Source organism: Typopeltis vanoorti, chromosome 9 (assembly GCF_054136105.1).
Source record: "Typopeltis vanoorti isolate ZY-2024b chromosome 9, IOZ_Tvanoo_1.0, whole genome shotgun sequence".
In the NCBI taxonomy this organism is placed as follows: Eukaryota; Metazoa; Arthropoda; class Arachnida; order Uropygi; family Thelyphonidae; genus Typopeltis; species Typopeltis vanoorti.
In genome coordinates, this window is record NC_143557.1 from 80833549 (window position 1) to 80861327 (window position 27779).

A 27779-nucleotide genomic window follows, 5' to 3' on the forward strand; every position below is an offset into this window, starting at 1 on the left:
ACATGAAATAGACATTAAAATGGCAAAGCTGGTATGGTAGCGAGTCAACTAAATAAATTTATATGGAATAAGAGAGAAAGTAGTCAAAACAGTAGAATAGCTACATACAAGAGAGATAAATCAATTTTAACTTATGGATCTGAGAGATGTTAGGAATAAAAATACAAACTCTGGAGACCTTTAAGCGTGCTGTGAGAAAACAAGTGAATACAGGCCATCAATGGCAGAACCATATTAAAAATGAGGATATTAGAAAGGAACTTGACATTGTTAGCAGAATTCAGGAATGTGTGAGTAAAGCTAATCCAAGATGGCATGGTCAATAAAAGAGAATGGGAGAGGAAAAGTTAACAAGTGGCAGAAAAAAGACCAAGATCTAAGTAGAACTGAGGCATTAAGAAATGCTTTATTTAGAAGACCAAAATATAATATCTGACAATACTGGAGTCCCGACAGATTAATCTGGAGGTAAATGTCAATAAGAAGTTAGTAATAATGTTAACTTTTCACGTAGTATTATCACAGTATCCGATACACGTGTGTGACTTTCTGTTAACAGTTTTTTGTTGATACATTAAGAGCACAGTTAATAAAAAAAATGCTCTTCTATATACTCATAAAAAACTGGTTTTCTTAACATTTTATTTATAACTATACAAATAAATGCTATAAAATCAGTTTTATTTATATTCTTATATTTCCCATCCCACCGCTGAGCCAATTTGACCAACATGTTGTCTGACTGCAGCATCTAAAATGATATAGATATCTTTACAGCCTTTTAAAGCAGTATCCAGAATTTTATCAAGATTATCTATGTGTAGCCTAGCTGTCATTTCTTGCAGTACGATTTCTTCAGTGTCTGGAAGAATTGCAATAGTTAGTTCAGTTCCACCCAAGGATTCTTCTATATGACTGATATCAACAAGAGATATATCATTCACAAATCCTGCAGTGCAAGAACATACATAATCTCTCATTGGTATTCCAGCATCTATTAGAGCAAGAGTAGATGCATTTACACAGGCACTATAATTACCTCCATCAGCTTGCAGCACCTAAAAAAAAAAAAAAAAATGGTGACAAGGCTTAAAAAGTTAAGTATGTGTTAATAGAAATAATTTAAAAAAAAACATTACAATATGACATGCATGGCACTCTCTTTTTTTTTTTTTTTTTAACAATCGTCTTTAACAAACTGAAAGTATGTTCAACCCCTTAAGACACTTAAAAAAAAAAAAAAAAAAAGTTATACCATCATAAGTGCATGCAAGACCAATCATGTGTACCATAAGTTATCCAGGTGAAAACTGCTATTTTATCATATCACACCACTGAGCGCAGCAGTAAGCAGCGCTGTACTTTTTATTTTTAACTATTCCAACAAATCAGAACTTAGTTTTCTTGAACACTCTTGATTGGCCTTCAGGCATACTTGTGAGTAATAATTTTTTATTCAATAAGAACCATTTTCATTTCAAAATATTTTTATATATTATGTAGAAAATTATATTTTTTTCAGACCTGGTGTGTAAAGCTTTCATTTTGTAATTACTGCATGTTCACTTGAAATTATTTTTGCTCCAGTTTAAGTTTAGTTAAATACCTAGTGTAAAGAATAAGGAACAAGAACAGTTTCTTATTCTTTATGAGATTAAACCATCATACCCAAAACTCATTTTCACTAGTATTGTGGATGATTGGGAAGAAACCTCATTAACATTAGATTTTGGATACTTATAGATTATATTATATGCAAAAGGAGCTGTTCAGAAAGTTTGAACAAATAAGAAAAATTTGTTCTGTGATTAAAAATGATCTATGAATATAATTACTTAATAGTATGTACTAAATAGATTAAGAGATTAATGTTTTGTGAGTGTGATTGACTACAGCGAGCTAAGGATTAGATAATTCAGAAACCCCTGTAAACAATCAAATGTGAAACATCTTTGAACCATTTCAGGGTCCCAATAAGCAGGGTAGAAGTTTGTGCTGGAAGATGAAATGCATTTCTCAATCATATGTGTTTGTGTGTGTGGGGAATCATTGATACTTGTTCTAAGGAAAAGTGATCATAATAATATACACAGTAAATATAAACACAGAAACAGCATCTGTGTGAAAGATTGAAGTGAATCATTGAGAGATGGATCAATTATCAACCTAACTGTTTTTTAAAATTTTTTTTAATAATAATAATTTATAATTTTTATTGATTGTTAAAATATTTATACATACAATAAACATCTTGTGTGACATTGCACCTTATGATTTTACAGAGTTCAGCACTAAGTACTGCATTTTTTACATTGGATTTCAATTAAAATTTTTAATAATACTTTTCTGTCTTTATATTATGTATTTACAACACATTCTTCTAATATTAAAATGAAGATGATACAGAATTTTTTGTATAAATTTTTTTTTTTTTTTTCAAAGTTTGAGAAAGAGTGATTATACAAACAAATTTCTGCATTTGTTTATAAGGATTACTTGTAGATGAATGAGGCAAGTTAATCCCACCTACTTCGAAGCTTGGGTTAGCTTTTGTGAAGATAGTGGGATTTAGCCTTCACTATTTGTGTTGGTGCTACTGCTTATGTATAGGTATAGGATGTAGGCAATGGATGCGACTGATTTGTGATGTGTATATTAGTGTTAATGGTATCTTAACTTTGTTGGTATATTTTCCAGAGTTCGTTTTTTAATGTTCTGTAGTTATCTACATGTTTTAAATTTCTTGGTAGGTGTTGAGTTGTGTGGGTATCTGATGTGATCTCACAAAAGAACCGTATGAGTTGTTGAAGGGTGTGGGGATGTAGAGAGTTATTATAGGTCATGTTATACGATGTGTCTCTGTTGTTTCAATAGGTGATGTTGAAGAAATTCCTTGTTAATGTCATGTAGTGTTTCAGGTTTTTAATGCTCAGGATTCTGTGTATCGCCATGTGCTTGTCGGATATGTTGTTGCATGTAAGATGTCCAGATCACTGTTGACATGATTTTCCTGTGTAGTGTTTCTAATTTTGTTAGGTTGGCTGTTGGATGTATTTGCATAGACTGTTATTCCATATCTGAATAGGGATTCGCAGATACCATGATAAAGTTTTTTTTTTTTTTTTATGTTGGGTGGAATAATGTCTTTAACTTGGAAGTTTTACTGCGATGATCTGGAGTTTGGTGTGGAGGTATTCTATATGTTTTGTCCATTTAAGGTGGGAATCTATATAGAGACCGAGGTATTTTGCGTGTATTACAGGTTTGATTTCGGAATATTGGTAGGTATTTTTGTTGTTAATGCAGCGGTATGTGTGACAATGTATCGATAGTGATGCAGGGTGTATGATTCTTGGGTTGTGTATTATCAACATCTGTGTTTTGGTGGCGTTGATTAGAATTGCGTTTTGGTGGAAGTATGTTGTGATTTCATTTAGATCTTGTTGTGCTTTGCAGAGAGCTGTGTTAATGTCTGTGTGGATTGCTAGTAGTGCTGTGTCATCTGCATATTGAAATATTTGACTTCTTATGGATATGTTATGAACATCGTTAATGTACAGGGTGTTCGGGATAAATTTGACAGTTTCGTAAGGAAAAAGAAAATCTTTGTATCTATTAAATTTAATGAATTGACAAAAAAACATTACAGGCAGAGTTAATTACAATACTATCAACAAGATTTACTCAAAATAACCACCATTAGCATCGATCACAGCTTCAATTCTGCTTCGGAACCTCGAACAAGCTGATGCTACAGTCTCCCTGGGAAGGGCCGCAAAAACTGTTTTAATTTTATCCATTAACTGGGCTTTTGTATTACTGGAAGTGCGATTGGTGTCTTTTTCAACTGCGCCCCATACAAAATAATCCATGGGGTTAAGGTCTGGGGAGTTTGGAGGCCAAACATTTGGACTGGTGAAGTCGTAGAAATTTTCAGACAACCATTTTTGACTTTTCCCAGAGGTGTGGCAAGGGGCCGAATCCTGCTGCCATACATACGGCCTACCATTGGCTACCCTTGTTATCCAGGGCTTGACTACAGTTAGCAACTTCACGAACAAAGCCCGAATTCCAATGCCAGGGTTCTTCAACACCTGTTCCTGCAGATTTGCGAGGAATTCTGCTGTACGAACGCAATCAGATCGTCTGCTAGGGATCTTTCTTCTTGCTACATCCTCGTAGTCACCATTGCAAGTCTCTAGTTCATGCCTGATTGTTTTTACTGTATTCAGGGAGCATTGGGCAGCAGTCGTAATATCCTTATTTTGATGGCGGGCACGAATCATCATGATACAAGTTATTCTCTTCCATGATTCAGGTGGGTTCCAGCTATCCATCCTTTCTGACATCTTGTATATGAATGAAGAAGGGTCCAAACTTTTAAATGAAGAGAAGTGTGTGTTAATACATGTAACTTACGGAAAAATATAATTAATTATAAATATGTCAAATTTATCCCGAACACCCTGTATATGTTGAATAGAGTGGGTGATAATATGGCACCTTGAGGTACACCATGTTTTATTTGTATACTCCGACTGTGACATGTACCTATTTTTGTTACTTGTTCTGTTTGAGACATAGTTCTTGAACCACGTATGCAGTGTTCCTCTTATACCTATTGAGTATAGTTTGGTGAGTAGTGTGTCATGTTCAAGTGCATCAAATGCTTTGGTTAGGTCCAGTAGTATAAGGACGGCGTATTTGTTTTTGTCAAGAGCTTTGTTTATTGTGTCGGCGATGTCTTCTAATAAAGTAGTGGTGCTTTTTGTTTTCTGAAAGCCGTATTGGTTTTGTGAGATGTTGTACTTCTGTAAATAGTTCTGTAGTCTGGTGTGTGTTATTTTTTCTAGAATTTTTAAGATGACTGGTAGTGTAGCTATTGGTCTGTAGTTCTGAGTATCGTTTCTTTTGCCGTGTTTGTATATTGGCGTAATTACTGCAGTTTTCAGTTGTTATGGAATAATGCCCGTGTCGAATATTATGTTCACGAGTTTCAAAAGTATTGGATTTATTTGTTCAAAGTGTGTTATAAGGTCTATGAGTTTTATTTTGTCTATTCCTAGAGTGGTCTTTGGTTTTAGTTGTAGAATTGCTTCTTTCAGTTCCTGTTTTGTTACGGGTGGAAAATACATCGTTTGTTGTTGACTTTGTGTCGGTAGTTTTTTGTTGATTGTTGGTAGTTTGTCTTTTTTTGAGTTGTGTGATGTTGTTTTGATTTCTTGTGCTTTTGTATAAGGTTTGTAAATGTGTGACTGGGTGACTTTTTAAGTTTTTTCCATAGATTTTCTTTTACAGTAATAGTATTTAATATGTCGTCGTTTATCCATGGATTGTTGTCTGTCTGTTTGTCACCTCGTTTATGTAGGTTTTGTTGCTTTTTTGTATATTTCTGTGAACTTTAGCTGAAAATTCTCATATAATGTTACAGGATCATTTATTCTAAGTAGAGAATTCTAGTCTGTAATTTTTACTTAGTTATCGACAATGCTCTTTAGTATGATCGAGTTTTGTCGACTTTTGGGGTGGTGGGAGGCAGGGGTAGGAAACGTTATAAAACAAAGTTGAGAGAAAGTAGTGATCGGCAATTTTGATGTTAATTACTGATGATGTATATGTATGAATGGGCATCCGTATGCGATATGATCAATGCACAATCTTGTTAGTGAGTTATTGAGTATTTCTTCTCTTGTTGGGGAGTTAATGGTAGGGTTTATGTTGTACTGACTTAGTATATCTAGATATACTAATTCTGAATGCTTGACCATGCTTCTTCAATCACTAACAGTGATTGAAGAAGCATGGTCAAGCGTATTTATGTTAATGTCTCCTATTAGGATGAGCCTGTGTGTTGTACAGGGTTCGATGCCGCTTAGCCATGTTTCTAACTCATGAAGAAAACTGAGTGGATTATTATCTGGGGGTCTGTATATTGTGTATTTGATACTATTGTGGCTATTTGTCAATTAGTAATTAAATGTGAATGTTTATTTGAAAAGGGATAATAATACAATAACTGTCAAAAATAATGAAGGCAATTAACATTTTTATTTTTGATTAATATTTGGCTCTTTTAGTACAAGATGTGACAATTAGGAAATGACAACAAACATTTCTAAATGGAGTGGATAGTGATATTTTCACTGTAAAAACAAATACCAGTATCAAAATTTAATTCAACTACACAGTTTTATTAACATTCAAAGCTAAAAATTCACTTTTTGCTGTTTAGTACTTCATGGATCCTCCTTTTGCCTTTATTGCAGCTTGGCATCAGCAGGACATCAATTTCAAAATCAATTTCCTGATGGATGCAACACACACTGTCAATTCATGGTTCCATAGCCTTATAATGGCTTCTTGGAGCTCCTGAACTGTTTTTGGCTTATTCTTGTGTATATCAGTCTCCATTTGGTACCACAAATTTTTAATGGGATTGAGATCTGGGCTGTTTCCCAGCCACGGTAATTCACTGAATTGAGTGTTCATTGAACCACTTGTTGCAAGTTAATAAGTGGTTCCATTTATTAACCTGCAATAAAAATTGAAGCTTTTTAATTACTAAACTCAATTCGTATGGTATATTTTAGGGCTATAATAACATTACTTACACTTTTTTCCCCTATGACAAGGGGAAGAGACATCCTGAAAGATGGAGTTTGTTGTTAGAGTAAAGTGGTCTCTGACAGTAAGCAGCAATTCTTCTAAAATTTTCTGTTACACTTGTGCATTCACTCAAACTTTTGTGAAATGCAAGTAACCAACACCATGATACGATATACAGCCCCAGATCATCAGACTGGCTGAGAATTCAACTGTTGACACCAGTCAGGGCTGAATTTTTCCTGATTGTCTCCTCAAACTCTCTGCCATCAACACCCTGCAGGTTAAACTTTTTTGTGTCAGAAAAAAAATTACTCTTTTTTCACTGATCAGGGTTTCATTTGGCATGCTCTTTGCACTAATTTTACCGAGCCAATGTCATTTTTTTTTGGTGAACAAGAGCTTCTTTATAGGGTGCCTGGCTATTAGTCCCCGTGGAATGAGTCTTCTCCTGACAGTTACAGAGCTTGCCACAACTCCCATTTGTTCTCACTCCCATTTCAGTTTTGAAGATGACACACAATGATTTTTGAGGCAAAACTGCTTTAGAACTTGATCTTGGAATAGTGTATAGGGTGGCCTTTTTTCTGTCGCCGTCTTACCTTTCAACAGATACAGTTTCCTTCACTTTCGATACCAGCCGTACCACAGTAGATTGACTAAAAGGGTGTCCTTGTAGGAATAGCCTTCTGTATTCAAAGCTTGAATCGCACGTTTTCTGCAAGGTGTTAACTGCAAGTAACAAGCCATTGCAATTTCAGCAAGAGAATGCAAAAAATAGCTCTTGCTGTCTGTCTATTTATAGCATACAAAATGCTGATGCAACAGCAGCAACTATTACATTATACAGAAACCAGTGTGAATGATAGATGAGAAATACAGCTATTAAATATCTAATGATAAACTAATGAAAATGACCATTTAACCGATGATTACAACTGTAAATTCAGATGAATCAGCTTGTGGCAATTTGTGTAACTGACGATTTTGAGTGGAAAACAGGTACACATTAAAATTTTCAAATCATGCACAAAGGGGGTCACGTGGCAGTACTCAATAGGATAAAATGCAAAAGGCTGCACTAAGCAAAATGTGCTTGAAGGAAGCTCTTTTCGTGAAGAAATAAAGTTGCAAACATTGTCTAGATTTCATGCAGGGAAGAATTATTGGAAAGCTTGCAGAAGGCTGCATAATTACTGATAGTACCAGAGTTTGGAATCCCACATATCATGGTATTCAGGCTCTGGACAGTATTTCAAAACAATGGGATATGTTCCAGACATTTGATAAGAGATCATTCTCGCTGTATCACGCAGCATGAAGGCAGATATTTGCTTATAACAGCAAAACGTAATTGATGCACCATAGCAGGTCAGCGTAAAAATGAGCTCCACTGAAGCATGGGAATGGAGATATCTCAACAAACTGGCAATATGTTTGTGATGCCTGAAGGCTCAAGTCTACATCCCTTTATACACAGCTCATCGTAGAACATGTTTTCAGTGGCATTGTATGCATCAAATTGGACAAGACACCAATGGGCTAATGTACTCTTTATAGATGAGAGTCATTTTAGTCTTTCCTCCAATTATAGATGACACTTAATCTAGCATGAAAGTGTTATTACTTATAATCACAAAAAAATGGGATACAGAAACAGCAGTGCTGAGATCATGGTGTGGGGAGGCATTATGCTAATGGATGAACCAAACTACAAGTGCTGGTAAAGGGACTATGACCGGTGAATGATATTGCAATGAAGTTCTTCAACATCATGGTCGATTGTTCTGCAATACCTTTAGGTGAAGAATTCATTTTTATGAATGACATTGTACACAAGCAGTAAAGATACTTCTTAAGACCAAAGGACATTAAATCGAATTGAGTGGCCAGCATGCTACCCAGATTTCAACCCTCATAGAACATAATAATTAAGGGGGATACAAATCCCTTGTTGTTCAACTGCCAGTAAGCAAAACTCTAAGGTCGATACGAATCTATGAGTTTCATATATACCGAAAAACTATCGGCGAATCCAAGTGTAAATGACCACTTGGTAGTACAACACTAAGGCAACTCGAAGCAAAGGTGGAGTAAGCTCCCTCACTATCCTTGATATTTTCTCATAATGTAACAACATAGCCCCTAGGGATGTAATATTGTATTATGAGAAGAGGTCACTACCCAGACCGGTTTCAATCTTTTTTGAGGTCTCATTAGTGAGTAGGTAGACCTGGAAGATAACAAGGTTTAAGTGAAAAGAACTTGCATACCTTTACTATACGAATGCCATAAAGGTGTGTTTGTATATTATAACATAAATTGAAAGCCAAATGGCTATTTTTCTGGCATCCTTAATAATAATTAAGGGGATACAAATCCCTTGTTGTTGAACTGCCAGTAAGCAAAACTCTAAGATCGAGAACTCCGAATCTATGAGTTTCATATATACTGAAAAACTATCGGCGAATCCGAGTGTAAATGACCACTTGGTAGTACAACACCAAGGCAACTCGAAGCAAAGGTGGAGCAAGATCCCTCACTATCCTTGATATCTAGTTGCCTTGGTGTTGTGCTACCAAGTGGTCATTTACACTCGGATTCGCCGATAGTTTTTCAGTATATATGAAACTCATAGATTCGGAGTTCTCGATCCTAGAGTTTTGCTTACTGGCAGTTGAACAAGAAGGGATTTGTATCCCCTTAATTATTATTAAGGATGCCAGAAAAATAGCCGTTTGGCTTTCAATTTACTTCATAGAACATGTTTAGGATGCAATAAGGAGACACACTGCTGCTCAAAATTCCCCTCCAGAAAACAAACAATGCTTTATCCTTTGCTCTGAAGGATAAAGCATTGTTTGCCTCAAGAATTCCTGAATCACTTGGTGCTAAGCATGGTACAACATTGTGAGAGCTGCATCAATCACAGTTCGGGGGGGGACATATTCCGTACTGCAATGTCTCTTCACATAGTTGTTTGTAAGCACTGTAGATTAAATCCTTAACTACATGCTTAGGAAATTTGTAATTTTCTTGTCAAAAAAAAAAAAAAAAAAAAAAAAAAAAAAAAAAAAAAAAAAAACATATTGCAATGCATTTTTAGCAAAACTGTGTTGTAAATTTCCAAAATTTATAACACAGTTTTTTTTTTTTTTTTTGTGTAGTATAATTTATTAGAATGCTGCCCAATAAATTTATATCCACATTTGGCTGTAGTCAAGAAAATTTTGTTTTGTATACAGATAAAAATGTAGACCATCCTTAGCTTTTTGACACCAGTGTACTTCTTTCACCAATTTCTACTTTTTGTCTATAGAGAGTATTTGTGATTACCTTCAGTGATTGGGATGAAGTTGCAGTTTTTTTGCACATAATCTTTACTTCACATGAGCATTTTATGTTACAAGTTGAGATCCCTTCTAAAAAAAATACTAAGTGTTTGTGATAGACATTGATATATTTTTATTATTAGAGGCACAGTTGAACTGGTGAGTTATTTGTATAGTTCATAATGTATTTCATATCTTGAAATATTTCAAGATTTTTATACCATTTAGAAAATGGTATAAAATGCAGGCTCTTGATTATTTTTTTAAATATTTTTTATTGCTTGTTCTCTATATTCTTATATTTTATATCTGTTTGATTACACCAATATAATGACAGTGGAATCTGATTCTGATGAAGAATACATACCAGGAACAAACTATGCAACACAGAGTCACCTTTGGAAAATGTCCAATGCTAAGAAGAGGGACTGTTTTTGACCGAAATTTTTCGTGCATTAAAAAAAAAAAAAAAAAAAAAAAGGAAAAAAAAGTGTACAATAAAAAATATGATGCATTACCAGTTATCACTAAAAGTGTTCTTCAGCTGATGGACTGTTTTTTGGGTAAAGGTTACTATGTCACAGTGGATAATTGGCATATGTCTCTAGATCTCGTGGACTTATTTGTAAAAGAGAAGACATTTTTGGTAGAGTGAATAGTAGTAGAAAGGATCTCCCCTGCAAAATCTGATGAAAAATAAATACATTTTTTTTTGTACCACACAGATCAAAACATTACCCAGCTGGACGGTTAATAGTAATCCTACATGCCAAATGTCATCACATAATACTTTACCATTATTTAAGTTAAGGCATGTTACATCCCATATTGGTTCATAGCCGAATATAGAAACAATATAAAGTTTGGCGAATCCAAGCTTAAGCAAATACCTGGTAGTGCAACACATAACCCATTTGTTAGTGCAACACTGAGGCAACTCATAGCAAGGGTGGAGCAAGCTCCGATCACTGTTCTTGGTATTTACTCATAATGTGAAACCGCTCCTAGGAGCGGTTTCACATTATGAGTAACACATGTTTCACATTATGAGTAACAGTAATACAGCTCTTAGGAGCTGTATTACTGTTAAGGGATGTAATATCCCTTAACTTAAATAATTTCATGTCGCCGAATTGAAGCCTTTGGCTCTTCATATAATTAGTAATTATTAGGATACCTTATTGGCAATTCTTATAGTAGAGTATGTAAGTTCTGTTTGCTACAAACTTGATATTAACTAGGTCTACCTATTCATTGATAAGACCTCAATAAAGGTTGAAACCGGTCTGGGTAGTGACCTTCTCTCATAATGTAGAACAGTAATACAGCTCCTAGGAGTTGGGTTTCACATTATGAGTAAAATCCAAGAACAGTGATCAGAGCTTGCTTCACCCTTGCTATGAGTTGCCTCAGTGTTGCACTACCAAATGGGTTATCTGTTGCAATATCCAGGTATTTACTTATGCTTGGACTCACCGAACTTTATATAGTTTCTATATTCGGCATGAAACTCTTTGAGTTTCTTATTTGGCTATGAAACAATATGGGATGTAATATACCTTAACTTAAATTATTTCACGTCGCCAAATTAAAGCCTTTGGCTCTTCATATAACTAGTAATACTTTACCATTATTGATTTATTACTATTAGTTCAAAGTGTTTTGAAAACCAATTTGAACTGTAGCTATGGTATCTGATGCAAGAAAAGTTGCGAAGCATTGCTACATCATCTTAATGTAAAAAACCTGTCTATCCACATTGTAAGAAGTTGTGTTGTTTATTATCTTTGTATACTCTGTTACTACACTGCACTAGTAATTCAGTTGATAATTAAACCATACTACTCTAGTATACAATTTATGATTTTCTAAGATTTGTTAATCCATCTGTCATAATGCCTATGCCACTATCTTGTCTTTCGTACTGAAGATGCCCATGACACATCAAATATTTTACAAATAAAATGGTTATTTTTGTGTAAGTAATTTGCTTTTATTATTTGTTTGCAATATGTCAATTTATGTTTCAAATATAATAGACTAATGGTAGTTCCAAGTGAACTCACTGCAAATTTACATGCATTTTATTACTATCATAGTAAGTCTTACTCACTTCTATGCTCTTTGTTAACTTTACCTAAAGGTGAAACTAAAAATAGCTGTGAAATGTGGTCAAAATTATGCTGTAATTTTGACTACAATGGAAGGTTATGAAAAATAACTTGGTGAAAACATGTTAAGGAGATAGCCAGGAAGCATTACTAACTGTGCATAACACTGTTAAGAAAACATAGAGATCTTTCCAAGCACCAAAACCCCATGCTGGATTCTATTCTAACAACAATTACAGAAATTTAAACATTTGGAAAGTAGTCATTAAGTCACTCCTTGGTCTTATCTTCAAAGAAATATTCAAAAAGATTGTTTAAATACTCTTCAGCAGTGACTATTCACAAACTGCTTAGTGGAAATGTGTTTTGATCACTGTAAGTTCCATATAAAAACTGCTAAAAGGATTTGTCAGGGAGTAAAAATTGATCAGCATACTATAGTTGATTAGGGGAGCACTCTACTTCAATAGATCAGCTGTACATGCAAGGTAATTTATGCAAAGTCTTAATAAAAATGCACTGTACACAAGCCTGGTATTCTAAATTTCCAGACAAGCTCCTGACTTTTAAAGGCTTTCTGTAATATTCATACACAAAATACAAAAGCTGAACCTTATTGACAATTAAGGGGGAGCATGAAAAACTGCATGGTAGAGGAATCAGCTGTGTGGGATAGCAGTCAAAGGATGTCAGAAGAAGGTTAAAGCTGACTGCATCCCTGGTCAGGAGAATTAATCATATGAGTATTAAAAAATTAGACCTATTTTCCAAACCTGCCATGTACTGTTAGGCTCAATGGCATGTCGTAGCCAAGAAGTTATCATCTTAGAAACCTGCTTACAGATAGCACTGTCTGCTATGTCTGTAAGCATGTGTTCTGGATGGCTGGCCTGTTTTGCAGAATGAAAAAACCCAACTTTCCATAAGGGGAAACCTCTGCTACCTCCATATGAGATTGGCTAACATATCTTCAATTGAAATGCCTGATAAAAGTTCTTTGCATCCATGGGATTCAAACCCAGTCTTTCCAACCAAAGGGCACTGATGCTACTGATTGAGGATACTTTGTTACAAAATTAGGAAGGTGATAAGGGACATTTCTGATCCAGAATTTTTTTAGGCCAATTTGAATAAGATAGTTCTATGGGTAAATCACAATGAATATTCAGTTCAATGCTGCTAATGGAAAGCTATGAATTTTGGATGATGCCCTTACTGTCACTATCGCAAACACCACAGTAACAAACAACTGAAGAGTAATGATCTAAGCACCATAGATACAATGCTGATTTAGGAGCAGTGTGGTTATGTCATCACATTGGATAACTGTAATGTTGAAGAGAACACTAACTTCCAGGAATCAAGAAGTTATTCTTCCCTTATATAAAAAATATAAAAATTTGATGATACATATTGAGACTGAAAAGATAGAATGGAGGACAACCAACATGGTATAGTAGCATAATGAATTGCATTCAAGGAGAAATTGAAGGAATACAGTCTTCAAAGTTTGTGTAATAGATGAAAGAGAGAAGATATGATATAAAAATATATTGGTAAGGGGATCTTACTGTATAGAATATGAGCTTTCACAGTTCATGGCAGGTGGAAGGGGAAAATTCAGAGTCATCTCTGAAAACTAAGTAAGAATATGGTTTGGAAGTGAGGGTTTTATGGCACATAAATGTATGAAATGGGCTAAAAGTAAACCTATGCATGCATCTTTGGTGAACATTTTTTGGAAAAAGCTATGATAGATATTTTGGCACCATGTGAACTGGAAGAGGCCTTCCCTTGATATCTGACTTTCTGGAGAAGCCTGTATAATAATATTAACACTTGAAGATTTATCTTCAAGTTTTATCACAAACAATGAGCTAGTCAGTTTTCAAAACTCACTCCTTTTTTGAACAAAAAAGCGAATTTTCAAAATGAAAACTCACTCGTGTATTCATCATAGCTTCATGGTATACCAAGAAGCATTTAGGAATAGGTAACAACCTAAGCCATTCTCTATATATCACTTCGTTCATATGCACCCAGCAAGACAGTAATGCATATATGAGTTGATTGAGATCTTTCAGAGCATATTATTAAAAAAAAGTATTAAGCTTTTTGTATCCCTGAACATTCACATTTACAAACTGATTTCAATTTAAATACAAAATTAATAATGGAAAACTCGCGTAAAAAGATTATTTAATAGTATAATTTTCGCCTGTGTGTGTCACAGGCATCTTCAGTACATTTTAAGCTCAAATTAAACAATAACTGACAATTCCAAAAAGCGCCACCTAAGTAGCTAGTGTAAGATAACTAAAAAGGTCAATAAATTTTCTAACAAAAAAAATTTTATATATATATATACACACAATAAAAAGTTAGGAAAGATTAGCTGAATTATAAAGTACTATCTCCCATAAAGGGGATAAACGTAGGCCATCAATCTGTTTAAGTTAGGCGAGTGAAGGAAAGTTTTACATTTCTTTATAAAGCCGTTCCATGAGGAACCGACTTTTGTGAAGGACTCTTGTCTTCTTCCAATGAACTCTATGTCTAGTGATGATGGCATGTTCTGCAAGTCCAGACTGTTCAGGTTCAAGGTATTGAATATAAGACTGGTGTTCTTCTAGCTGAATAGAGGAAGATCTTCCCGTTTGTCCAAAATAAGATAATCCACAAGAGCAAGGAACCTGGATAATTAAAATGTGGAAGCTTGTCTTTGGAGAAGTGAGAAAGGCAACAAAAATATTCAGTGGTTTTAAAGCTTTTGCTATACGTTCACTAATGCCTTGTACATAAGGCATTAGTGAACGTATAGTGAACGCATTAGTGAATGAATGCACGTTATTTCTTCTGTCTTTGAAGAGGAAGACAAACTACTCATAGCTCTTTTGATGAAGGAATTCTTATATCCATTAGATAGAAAGGAAGAAGCAATATATTTCAGTTCTTTTGTCTGAAGAACAAAAGGAGTGGGCACGATGAACTAGTGTTTTAATAGTTCCTGCCTTTTGACTGGGATGGTGATGAGATTCAGCAGGGATATAATTGCCTGTATGAGTCTTCTTTCTATAGAATAAGAAATGTTTACCCTAGAAGTAGAATCAATTATTTGATTCTACTTCTAGGGTAAACTGGATCCTTGGATGAAGTGCATTTAACTTAGTGAGAAACTGTTGAAGTTCATCAGAAGAGCCATTCCATATAGCAAAAATGTCATCGACATATCTGAACCAATGAGTAAGTCTGGGAGAAATGTTGTCCAAGATATGTTGTTCAAAATGTTCCATAAAGAAGTTGGAGATAGCAGGAGAAAGAGGATTGCCCATTGCTGTTCCTTCGATTTGTTGATACAACTTATTTTTAAAGGGAAAATAACCAGAATGCATTACAAAATCAAATATTTTTACAATGTCTGAAGGAAATTCCTGTTGCAATAATTCAATGCTGTCAGATAAAGGAACATTTGTAAATAAAGAAACAATATCTAAACTGATCATGATATCCAAAACGTCCAAATGAAGATCTGAAATTTTATTTTTGAAATTCAAAGTATTTTTTATATAAGTATCAGTTCTTCTAGTTGAAGAAGTGAGAAGATTTGATAAAAATTTTGAAATTTATTTTGTAAGTGGGACAACCTATACAATCTACAACTGGCCTCAACGGAATGCCTGGTTTATGAACTTTCAGAAGACCATACAATCTAGGTGGACAACCGAAGAAGGTTTTAAGTTTTTTTTCTCTTATAGATAATGTAGATACATTATCTATAAGAGAATTAAGTTTCTTCAATTGGCTCCCGGTAGGATCCGATGTAAGAGGCCTATAAGTTGAATAGTCGCAGAGTAATAGAGACATTTTTTTCTTATATTTCTTCCTATCTTGAATAACTGCAACCTTCCCCTTGTCAGCTTTCGTAATAATTAAATTATTATTATTCTTAAGTAATTTCAATGCTTTAAATTCAGAGTAAGAAAGATTAGGACGTGGAGGTTTGGCATTATAAAGAATTTTCACACATTCAAAACGTAACCTGTTGGCTGTTTTTTTGGGATAAGGATCGAATACCTCTGTGTATGTTATGAAAAAATTCTATCAGGGGCATCAGTGCCCTTTGGTTGGAATGACTGGGTTTGAATCCCATGGATGCAAAGAACTTTTATCAGGCATTTCAACTGAAGATAAGTTAGCCAATCTCATATGGAGGTAGCAGAGTTTTCCCCTTATGGAAAGTTGGATTTTTTTCATTCTGCAAAACAGGCCAGCCATCCAGAACACATGCTTACAGACATAGCAGACAGTGCTATGTCTGTAAGCAGGTTTCTAAGATGATAACTTCTTGGCTATGACATGCCATTGAGCCTAACAGTACATGGCAGGTTTGGAAAATAGGTCTAATTTTTTAATACTCATATGATTAATTCTCCTGACCAGGGATACAGTCAGCTTTAGCCTTCTTCTGACATCCTTTGACTGCTATCCCACACAGCTGATTCCTCTACCATGCAGTTTTTTGGCGCAACGGCGAAATCATGTCCTTTTGATAAAACAAAACGTTCACTGTCTGTTAGCGGATGTCTGGAAACATTGATAACTATTTTATCTGTATCATTAATAATATTACTGGATCTAGGTAGGCTGACCAAAGATTCAAACTTGCGCTTTAACTTATCACGAGAATCATTAGAGATCTGCCTCTATTCAGCTAGAACACCAGTCTTATATTCAATACCTTGAACCTGAACAGGCTGGACTTGCAGAACATGCCATCATCACTAGACATAGAGTTCATTGGAAAAAGACAAGAGTCCTTCACAAAAGTCGGTTCCTCATGGAACGGCTTTATAAAGAAACATGTGAAACTTTACTTCACTCGCCTAACTTAAACAGATCTAATGGTTTACGTCTATCCCCTTTATGGGAGATAGTACTTTATAATTCAGCTAATCTTTCCTAACTTTTTATTGTATATATATCTATATATTTTTTTTTTATTGTTAGGATATTTATTGACCTTTTTAGTTATCTTACACTAGCTACTTAGGTGGCGCTTTTTGTAATTGTCAGTTATTGTTTAATTTGAGCTTAATAAAATGTACTGAAGATGCCTGTGACACACACACACACAGGCAAAAATTATACTATTAAATAATCTTTTTACGTGAGGTTTTTTGTTATTAATTTTGTATTTATATGTCTGCTCACGGTTTGCCATTATTAAAACTTATTTCAATTTAAAATCACTAAAGTGTACTAAATACAACAAGCTGAGAATAACACATGATGAGATTCAGGAATGAATTAATTACATACCAGTGGAACTGAATGCATTATCACCATACTCCCTTGATGGACAGTGAGACAGGAGAAACATTCAAAATTTATATTCCATTTAATTTCTGAAAAAATAACAGTGACAAAGATGAATACTAGATTTATTATTATTATGACACCTCCAGGGAGTCGAAAGACTCATTGAGGGAGGACACCCACTCCACAACTCTCCGTCTCCACCAACTTCAACTAACCACAACTACACCAATGCCATCTACAGCCGACCACCACTAATAGTATGGCAGGATTCGAACCCGCAGCCTTTTGGCTGGAGAGTGGATACGCTAACCACTTGGCCAATCAGGCTGGCAATATGCAAAACAGAAATCTATTGACAACAAAATCTTGAATAAGAGCAATAACTTTATTGCCACAAATAAAATGATTTAGGGAATAGGAGGAAAAAAATGGCATGAAAATATCTACACAAAAACTTGCAAACTGCTTACCTCTACAAATATGTCAATCTGTGACTTGGGATATAAAGTAGTTAATATTGCTTCTTCAAATGTCTGCTGCAAATGCATAGTCATCTCCTGAGATCGCCTATCTCCTCTGGGCCTTCTTTTACGCTCACCAGTGCTAAAGGTTGCCATACTATATTCACAATTTATTACGGCTTTATTATGATGAGATTTCAGTCTGCCACCAGGAATCTAAAATTAAAAGTATTGTGAAAGTGATGAAATGATGCTCCTTCAAAAATATGAATGCACACATGAAAATTTTAAAAAAATAAAATGTTACCAGTTTATGAATCCCATTTAATTTTATTCAGTTACTAGTTAACTATGTTAGGCCTAAATGACAAAGCCAAAATCTTACAGGTGCAATTCTCATCATAACTATCAAGTTATATATAGCATTTTGAAAAATAAGGTAACACAGCATATCATGCATGAAAAAGAACCTGTTCATTTGGTTCATGTTAATATGCAGAGTTGCATGACATAATCAAATTTCTACATGTGAAGCTGGTTGCTTTTTTCTACAAAAAAGCAACCAGCAGTTGACAGAGGAGTACAAAGCAATTATACAACTATACCTATCACTTCCTCTATTTAAAAAAAAATTGAAGCAAGCCATTAAAGATCTTGGTAACAGTTATGAAATCCAAAGTGTGTGCTTCTCATTAAATTTATTAACTAAGATGGCAATAAAAATGCCAAACATTGGATCAATTACAGGGAGCTATTTATCAAAAATGTCCTAGGTTGTTATGTGACAATGACATACACTGGTATCCAAAATCTAAAGACAAACACTATTTCTGAAGATTACAACTGCAAATTCAGATGAAACAGCATGTGGCAATTTGTATAAATGACGATTTCAAGTAGAAAGCGAGTACACATTCAAATTTTCGAATTGCATGTAATGGGGTCACGTGGTAGCACTTAACAGTATAAAAGGCAAAAGGCTGCACTAAGCAAATTGTGTTTGAAAGAAGCTCTTTTCATGAAGGAATAAAGTTGCAAACTTGGATGTGTACTGTAATGTCTCAAAAACATCATCTAGATGATTTCATGCAGGGAAGAATTTCTGGAAAGCTTGAAGGCTGCAGAATTACTGATATTACCAGAGAGTAGGAATCTTGCATAGCATTGTATCCAGGTTCTGAACAGTGTTTCAAACCAATAGAATGCGTTCAGACATCTGCTAAAAGGTCATCCTCACTCTACCACAGAGCACGAAGACCAATTTTTGGTTATAATAGCAAAATGTAATCAATGCACCATGGCAGGTCAGCTTGCAAGTCGGCTCCATTCAAGCACAGGTACGCAGATATCTCAACAAACTGTGACAGTAAGTCTGCAACAAGTAGGCCTGTAGTCTGCATCACTTTATCCACAGGTTATCTTAGAGCACATTTTCAGTGGTGTTGTATCCATAAAAACTGGACAAGACAACAATGGGCTAATGTACGATTTACAGATGAGAGTCATTTTAGCCTTTCCTCCAATTCTAGACAACACCTGATCAGCATGAAAGTGGTACTGTTTACCATTGCTAGAATGTTCTTGAAAGGAATAGATACAACAGTGCTGGGATCATGGTGTCAGAAGGCATTATGCTTAATGGATGCATCAAGCTACAAGTGCTGGAAAAAGGGACTATGACTGATGAACAATATTGCAATGAAGTTCTTCAATGACATTTTTGATTATTCCATGATGCTGTAGGAGAAGAATTCATTTTTATGAATGACAATGCCACACCATATCGTACGAGCAGCAAGGATACTTCTTGAGACTTAGGATATTAATCAAATCGAATAGCCAGCATGCTTCTCAAATTTCAATCCCAACAGAACATGTTTGGGATGCAATAAGGAGACACATTGCTACTCAAAATTCCCCTCCAAAACACAATGCTTTATCCTTTGCTCTGAAGGAGGAATGGGCCACTTTGCCTCAAGAATTCCTGAATCACTTGGTGCTAAGCATGGTACGACATTGTGAGAGCTGCATTTCAGTTCAGGGTGGACATATTGCATACTGAAATATCTGTCCACATAGTTGTCTATAAGCACTATAAATTAATTCCTTAAGTATGTCATTAGGAAATTTGTAACTTTTGCCAAAAACATGTTGCAATTTAATTTGTACGAAATTTATAACACATTTTTTGTGTAATATAATTTATTAGTATGCTGGCAATAAATTGATGTCCACATTTGGCTGTAGTCATGAAAATTTTTTCACATACATATAAAAATGCAGGTTTGTCCTTGGCTTTTGGAAAGCAGTGTATTATATACTAACAAGTGCATGCATTAGCAGTAACAGCACACAAGCTTAAAATTTGGAACTGTGCAGCATGCTGATTCTAAATATTATAGAAGAAATTGACAGTAATTCTTTTTGTTCTCTGTGTGACATTGGTTAGTAACATATTTTCCTACCAATACCGTCATCCTATTCAGATATTGTATAGAAGATAATATTCTAAGATAGGTACTGAGAGCAGACACTGAGTTAAATATTCCATATTGTAAATAATTAAAATATTCAATACCTATTTGTTATCAGGAGCATGCTTATACATCTCTAGCTATTTACTCTTATAAACATGCTCCATGCTGTCATCAGACATTATATGAAAATACTTTATTTCAGATGAAGAATAGGTACTGAGAGCACACCCACTGTCTTGCAAAGAATTCCATGAATACCATCAAAAACAAAATTTGGCCTGGAAAATTCAAGAATTATCTTAATAGCCAATCCCAGTCTAAAGTTTACTCTTCAACTTGAAAATAACAGGTCATTACCTTCCATAAACATTCTTCTAGAATGTCTCTGAAGATAAGACTGTTATTCAATATACATAGAGCCCACCAGCATTAGATTCTTCCATACTTCTTTTCACCACTACCACATCTTGCAGAAAGTAGAAATAATCAACACGCCAAGAGACAAAGCACATAACTCCGTCAGCAACAGAGAGAAGAGAAATAAAAAACTTCATTACCTTATCCATATTTTTTCTCTTAATTGTATGCACACAAAATGATCACCAAAATTTTGCAAACATTCCTGCTTATTTATTGTGGAATATTGCAAATATTCCACAATAAATAAGCAGGACTTCAAACATGCACCCTTCCTTACATATGTAATGTGATGGACAAAATTTCTTGGATTCTCTTATTTATTCATATGGAGTTTCCTCCCTTTTCTCCCCCATTCCCTATTGGAGCAAGTCGAGCCACCTCATGGGGGTGGTTAAGTATTTATGGCTGTAGATCCGTGTGTTCACGGGGCTGGTTTGCCTGCCAGCAGGATGAAAAACCCCAGATAAACTGGGGGAAAAAACCCTGCTGTCCATGCCCAAGACCGGCTAACTTGGCTATGGCTGAGGAAGATCCTTAAGCTCCTCACATCGTCGATGGGAATCGAACCCAGGACACGCCTTCCCCAGGCATATGGTTGCAAAGCGCATAGCCACTAGGCTAACAGCGTGGACTTGGATTCTCTGAAGTCATGGTATAAAAAATGGCTTTCACTCTGCTATACATCTCCATCTTACAGTCTCAAAAATCCCCCTCGAGAACCCAGGTGTGGCTACAAGTTAAACTGTTCACATGTGGCATTTGTTACATTGGGCAAATGAGGTGTTCTCGGGAAATGTCTATTTCCTGAGAACACCTTAAAAGATATTGAAAAGAAAAGTAAACAGATCTAGTTTAACTTTCTGCATAACTAATAAGGGCCACATCTGGTACTTTGGCAAAAAAACAGAAATGCTATATACTGAACATAATTGTTTTACAAGAAAATTTAAAGCTTCCAAAATGCTACACTCTCACTCAATGCAATAAGAAACAAGACATGATCCTGCACCAAGTTTGGTCTTTATCAAAAATCTTGCATTTACACACTGCTGGTATTGCTGCATAGTATGCAACAATACCAATTGATATACAGCTGCTTTCGTATGTTTGCTGTTGTACATTGTGTGCATCTCTAGCCAACGACTCTTATAAAGATGCTCCTGAAATCTCTGCACTGCATTCAAATCTCATCTTCTCTCCCATGAATTCTCTTCCTCCTCTCTCTGTTCCAGGTTGTTTACAAAGTTACTTGTGCTTGCAACTTATCATATTATGGCCACTTAGGTCTAGCTGACCATACCTTGGATATCTCACACATAATCAAATGGAAGAAAACTACTAAACTTCACCACAACAAATACACTTTTTTAGAATCAGCAGTAGATTTAAAAAATCCAATCTAATCTTAATAAATATGGTTGTATTAAACTTCTCAAGATTTGGAAAACTAATTCATAGACCTCCTGCCCAACAGCACCTATAAAGGGCAGCCTCTCATAGGATTAGGCTTTAGTCTAATTTTTCCACTTATTGTTTTGTGCATTTATGTGTGTGTTTTTGCAATTTAATGTTTCCTCAATGATGTCTCAGTGATTGGGACATCATTGTGTTTATTTATACATGCTGTATTCATTCCATTAAACCTTATGAGTTGAAGCCAGCAAGTAAGGCTAAATAGTCTATTTTCTTGCAAAAAAAATTTTTTTCCTTTCCAGTTTATTATTAACAACATTCAAATGTCTAGGCAAGATGAGACTTCTCTTTTTGGGATAACTAACCTCCAGCTAGTCACCTTTCTCCTTATACATCCTTCAACATTTTCTATTCTTTCTTTTTTTTTTTTTTTTGCAGTGAGCCAAGACTGTTTTTTTTTCCCCATGACGAGTCTCTTGACTCCATGGAGGTTTGTTGATAATATAATAATAATCAACGCATTGAAAGTACTACATATCTCCAGCAGAACTCTCTTTTTTGCTACAGGTGTTACATTGCTTCAGAACCATGATTAACTATGCAAATCTGTCCAACTCTGGAATACTATTTGACATTTGGGATAATTCCCCTAAGAAGTCCTTAACAATTCTAGTTATGATATAAGATAATCAATTTCAAATCTTCTGCTTTTCTGTTGAAAACAGATGACCAAGTTACTGGGTTTAATAATTAAATGTATTATTATTATAATGGTGTCTCCATGGGGCCTGAAGACTCATTGCAGGAGACCCTACATTGACACACTAACTATTATTCACACAATACCTATCATACTTCTTAAACTTATTCATAGACAAAGCACTTATAATCACCTCTGGCAATGCATTCCACCCATTCAGCACCCTCTAAGCAAAAAATCTAGTTCTAACATCCTTGTTAATCACACTTTTACACAATTTTCAGGTATGACCCCCCCCTCATTCTTTCCCTTCCTGCAAAGTCATCAGTATTAATCCTATAAAACCCCTTTAATAACTTATATATTTCTATCCTATCTCCTCTTTTATGTCCATCAGCTAGTTTTTGGAGCCCACAGACCTTCAATCATTCCTCAGACCTGCAACAATCTTTGTCGCTCGACTCTGGATCCTCTCCTCCACTTCATCACCAAGGAATCCAGGTGACCAGGTGATCACAATAGTTCAGATGTTACATCATTAATGCCTCATAAAGTGGAATAATAACTTCCCTACCCCTGCTTGTTGGTGTATATTCTTCAACAACCATGTAATTTAATGTGCTATTTTGGCAACCTTTGCAATATGCCCTCTAAACTTAAGTTCTCTGTCCACAACAATTCTCAAGTGCCTTGCCTCATGAATTTCTTGCAGTTAAATTCCATTAATATAGTATACAACATGTGGTCTTATTCCCCCAAAGTGCATCACCTTATACTAGCCATGTTAAACTGACAGCCATTTATCTTTGCCCATATTGCTAGCATATTTAAGTCATCCTGTAAGATAGACATCACCTTCATTGACTATCAGTCTTACCAATTTTGCATCATCATCAACAAACAAGTGGATATTTCCTGACAAACAATATTTCCAATATCATTAATGTACAAATTAAACAACAGAAGATTAAACAATAAGTACTGAGTCCTGAGGTATACCACTAGTCACCTGCCTTCTCCTGGCCTCAGCTACTTCATAAACCACTCTGATATCTGTCCACCAGCTAACCTCCTCTAATCCAAATCACCAGCTTCTCCAATTTATGCACCAGAGTCCCTGGAATCCTGTCAAATGCCTTTGCAGAATCCAGCAGTATCACAGAGTAAGGATTTCCTTTATCCAGCTCCACTGTTACTTTATTATAAAAGTTAGTTATTAAGATCTATTCTTTGCAAAATCATGTTGGCCCTTATAAAGTATGTTTCTGTCCACCCAGTGCTGAGTTCTAATTTTTATCAATTTCTCCAAAACATTAACCATTACTCCTGCTATGCTGATTGGCCTATAATATGCTACTTCTGTCTTGGGCTTCCCTTATGCAGTGGAATTATTTTTCCCCTCTACCAAAACTGAGGCTTAAATTAAACAGCTTAGGCAGAGGAGGAGGAGGTGCTAATTCTCTTGCACAATCTCGTACCACATGGGCCGATATGCCATCTAACGCTATGGCAGTGATAGCAATAAGGTTCTGTAATACACTAAGCATCTCTATTTCCTTTATCTCTAGACCTTCATCAGTCAGTGACACATTTGACATTGCAATATCATTTATTGAAATGCAATGTATTTAGATGATAAGCCTTATTTGCTTTATCTGCAATTAGAGATATGAAGCGAGTAGTTCAGTGAATGTCTGCAAGTGCAAAGTCATAGAAACTAGAGTGACAGGTGTGTGTGGGGGGGGGGGGAGGTGCAAGTGACAGAGAGAGAGAGAGAGAGAGAGAGTCTATGTGTAAGTTCCCCCTTCTAGGCAAGTGAGTCTAGGAGTGAGAATAATAAAAAAAATGCTGTAGTTATTTGATGTCTCACATTTGAATGGGACAGTCGATATAAAATGGGGATAGGTGGGCCCAAGGGAATTTAGATACATTATCATAACACCTCCAAGGACTCATCACAGAAAGCCAGTCTACCCCACACAATCCGTCTATGCCATGTAATTTTTCATCTACATTACACAGCAAAATGCACAGTTAGTTGCTTCAATAGGCCAGAGGATGAACACATTCACTGCCTTTGAAGGTTGCTAGAAGGATCAAGAGATAAAAACCTTCTGTTAAACTCCATAGATTTCTCAAAAGCTTTCAATTCAATCAATAAACAAAGGATGTTTAAAATTCTCAGTTATTACGACATACCCCTAAAAATAATCAAAGCAAAAGCAGAACCATATCAGAATTATCATGCAAGAGTAATGGTTTAATGGAGACGACAGAGTTTTCCTATTTCCACTAGTCCTTCACAGAGAGACTGGCACCATATCTTTTTATTACTATAAATGATTATGTATTCAGACTCAGAAGAAATGGGTATGGAATAACTTTCAAAGATTCAGCAGGACAAGGCCATATAAGCTGTCTGTTTTTCATATGATGTACTGATTGACCCAACATTCAGACTGCCCAAAATCACCTAGATAATTCATGTAAAAATGCAGTACATTATGTTGGCAGTCAACAGCCTAAAGAACAGAATAGAAGGAAATATTAGGCTAAATGACCACATTCTTGACAAAGTAAATGATTTTCAGTACCTTGGTTCCTACATTGATACTGACACAGTGAAAAGAAAGCACAAAGCTCTTCAATTCCATAAAAGTCTAATATCTTAAAATCCAATCTAAATCACCATAAACATCAAAATTCATCTGTACTAAACTACCAGTCAAGCCATATTTACATATGGTGTCCAGACATTGAACATGAATACTCAGCGAGCAGTTAATATCAACAGCTTTGGAACAACATGCCTTAAAATAATACTAGGATATACATGGCAAGATCACATTCATAATACTGTCGTTCTTAAAAACACTATTATTATTATTATTACATGACACCTGCAAGGACTCATTGCAGGAGGGCACTCTTATCCACTTGAAGAAAGCCAGCAAAGACCCCTAAGTCAAGAAAATAGTGAGTAGGTGTTTCAGGACTCTAAAATTATGGATATGAAGACAGATGAAATGCCACAAAATGATTGAGTCATAAGCTAATATGGGATTATTACCAGATTAATGTAAAAGGAATTTTCTTAGAATGGTAAAATAGGAAGCAATCCCTAAAAACTTTATAGAGAATCTGAGAGCAGGGGAGTGAAAGGCTGATTCTTTACGTGAAAAGTTTATGATGAGTGGAATGCACTGCCTGATCATATAGTGGCCTGAAACAGCGAATGAGATTAGGGCACGGTTCGGTAAGGCATTGTGGATGAAGGCCTTCAGGAGACAAGATTCGACTGCATGGCGATTTAATGTTAGTAATAATAATAAATCAACGTGGGATAAAACACATCACCTACGCTACACTAAAATTCACCACATTATAATGCTGGCGAAACTTAACATTAGAATTTCAAAAGCTCGAGTCATTCAGTTACCTCATGAGGTCCATACACCGCTGCTAATACTTTAGTATTGCCCTGCTCGATATAAGCCGATCCATCCGACTGCCTAAAAACACCAAGCCGACAATCTATTTTACGGAGTTCATGGGGTCTCCGACCATCAAGACGAAATCCTTGATCCGACAGCAGTTCCAGACCAGCCATAATGTTTTGTACATAACATACAAAAATACACCACTGGAAACACGCAAATAAATCTACAAACTTTGTTAAACACGTTGCCTATACTACCCTTTGTTTTTAAAAAGTAGAGTGCCGTCTGGCGCTTAAAATCTACATTATGGAAATCAAAAAAATAACCCAAATATTTTAGGATGAGTATAAGATATTTAATAACAATGAGACTGAAACAAACACAAAAAATTTTGCTTGTTACCAGATCTTTAAACTAATAGTGTCTCAATTTAAATATCTAATACTATTCTCCTAAGGAGAACACCCCGTTATACTGATTAATTTTCCAACACGCACAACGGTACTGACCAGGGTGACCACTCAGCAAAAATATTTCGTACCAACTTATGCAAGAAAAAGGTACTAAATCTGAAAAAAAAGTACTAGATTTTTATTTGCTTTCGTTTCACTCTGTTTTGGGCATTTTAAGATATCACTACCTTATTATCATAGATGAACTCAATGTAAAACCTGTAAATTAACACATGTACGACACAAATGAAAAGAAAAAAAGTCAAACTCATCCCATTGTAGTCATCTATGAGTCCAAGAGCTGCAGTTGTCATTCATCATAAAAGTCCCAGTTGTTACTCTAGCACTATGTGTATTAATTTAATATATAATTTTTAGTATTTAAAATAATTTAACATTATATTTTAAGTTATTTAATATGCTATTTACATATATACATATACAGGGGTGCCGGTTCACAAGAAAAACACTGGAAGTATTTATTCATTATTTTTATTAGATTTTGCTAAATTAATTAACTCTTCAGAAATAGTAAAATCCGTTGCTGATGAAAGTTTCAATTTTTCTTTTGTCAAAGGGAGTCCATTCATCAAGGGAGTTTATAGTTGATTTCTTATTTTATTCTTATTTATTTTTATTACTGAAAATAGTTTTTCAGTTGCTGCTGATGAATGAGGGAGACACAATACAGCTCTAACTAATGTTGCTAAATTAGGAAACATTTGTTCTCCTATAGCATTTTTCATTTCAAAAATTTATTCCAAAAAAACTTTTTTCAAATGCTTCTACAGTCTTCAATATTCAGTAGTTGTCATTCTCTATCAAGCTCTTCGTAACGTCCCTAGATAAACATTTCTATGTCTAAAAACTGACCATTGTTGGCGGGATTTATCTTTTCAATGGGTCCAATTTACGCTGTGCATAAATAAAAGGTGGTTACTCATATTATACATACATACACGCATGCATCTTCAAGGCCCACCTTTCCTAATTGAGTTGTGGGGGCAACAGCTGCAAGAGGAACTTCCAATGGTCACGATCCTCTGCCACC

General features: G+C 35.2%; 1 protein-coding gene across 1 annotated transcript; it reads right to left on the reverse strand.

Moving 5' to 3' along the window:
* Positions 1 to 377: 377 nt before the first annotated feature.
* On the reverse strand, positions 378 to 26529 carry Ski6 (exosome complex component Ski6). The gene is made up of 3 exons (XM_090397932.1): positions 26276 to 26529; positions 17836 to 18042; positions 378 to 1058 (listed from the first exon to the last, which is right to left on the reverse strand). The coding sequence occupies exons 1-3, from the start codon at positions 26444 to 26446 to the stop codon at positions 693 to 695; spliced, it is 744 nt and encodes a 247-aa protein (XP_090254058.1). The 5' UTR covers positions 26447 to 26529; the 3' UTR covers positions 378 to 692.
* Positions 26530 to 27779: the final 1250 nt, after the last annotated feature.

Bases quoted from the DNA above. Each gene is read 5' to 3' on its own strand.
- Ski6 (XM_090397932.1), bottom strand. From the start codon at position 26,446: ATGGCTGGTCTGGAACTGCTGTCGGATCAAGGATTTCGTCTTGATGGT. The intron at 18,043-26,275 runs GTAACTGAATGA...TTTTAATTTTAG, and splicing joins CGGTGTATGGACCTCATGAG to ATTCCTGGTGGCAGACTGAA. The intron at 1,059-17,835 runs GTAAGCAGTTTG...TTTTTTTTTTAG, and splicing joins AGATTGACATATTTGTAGAG to GTGCTGCAAGCTGATGGAGG.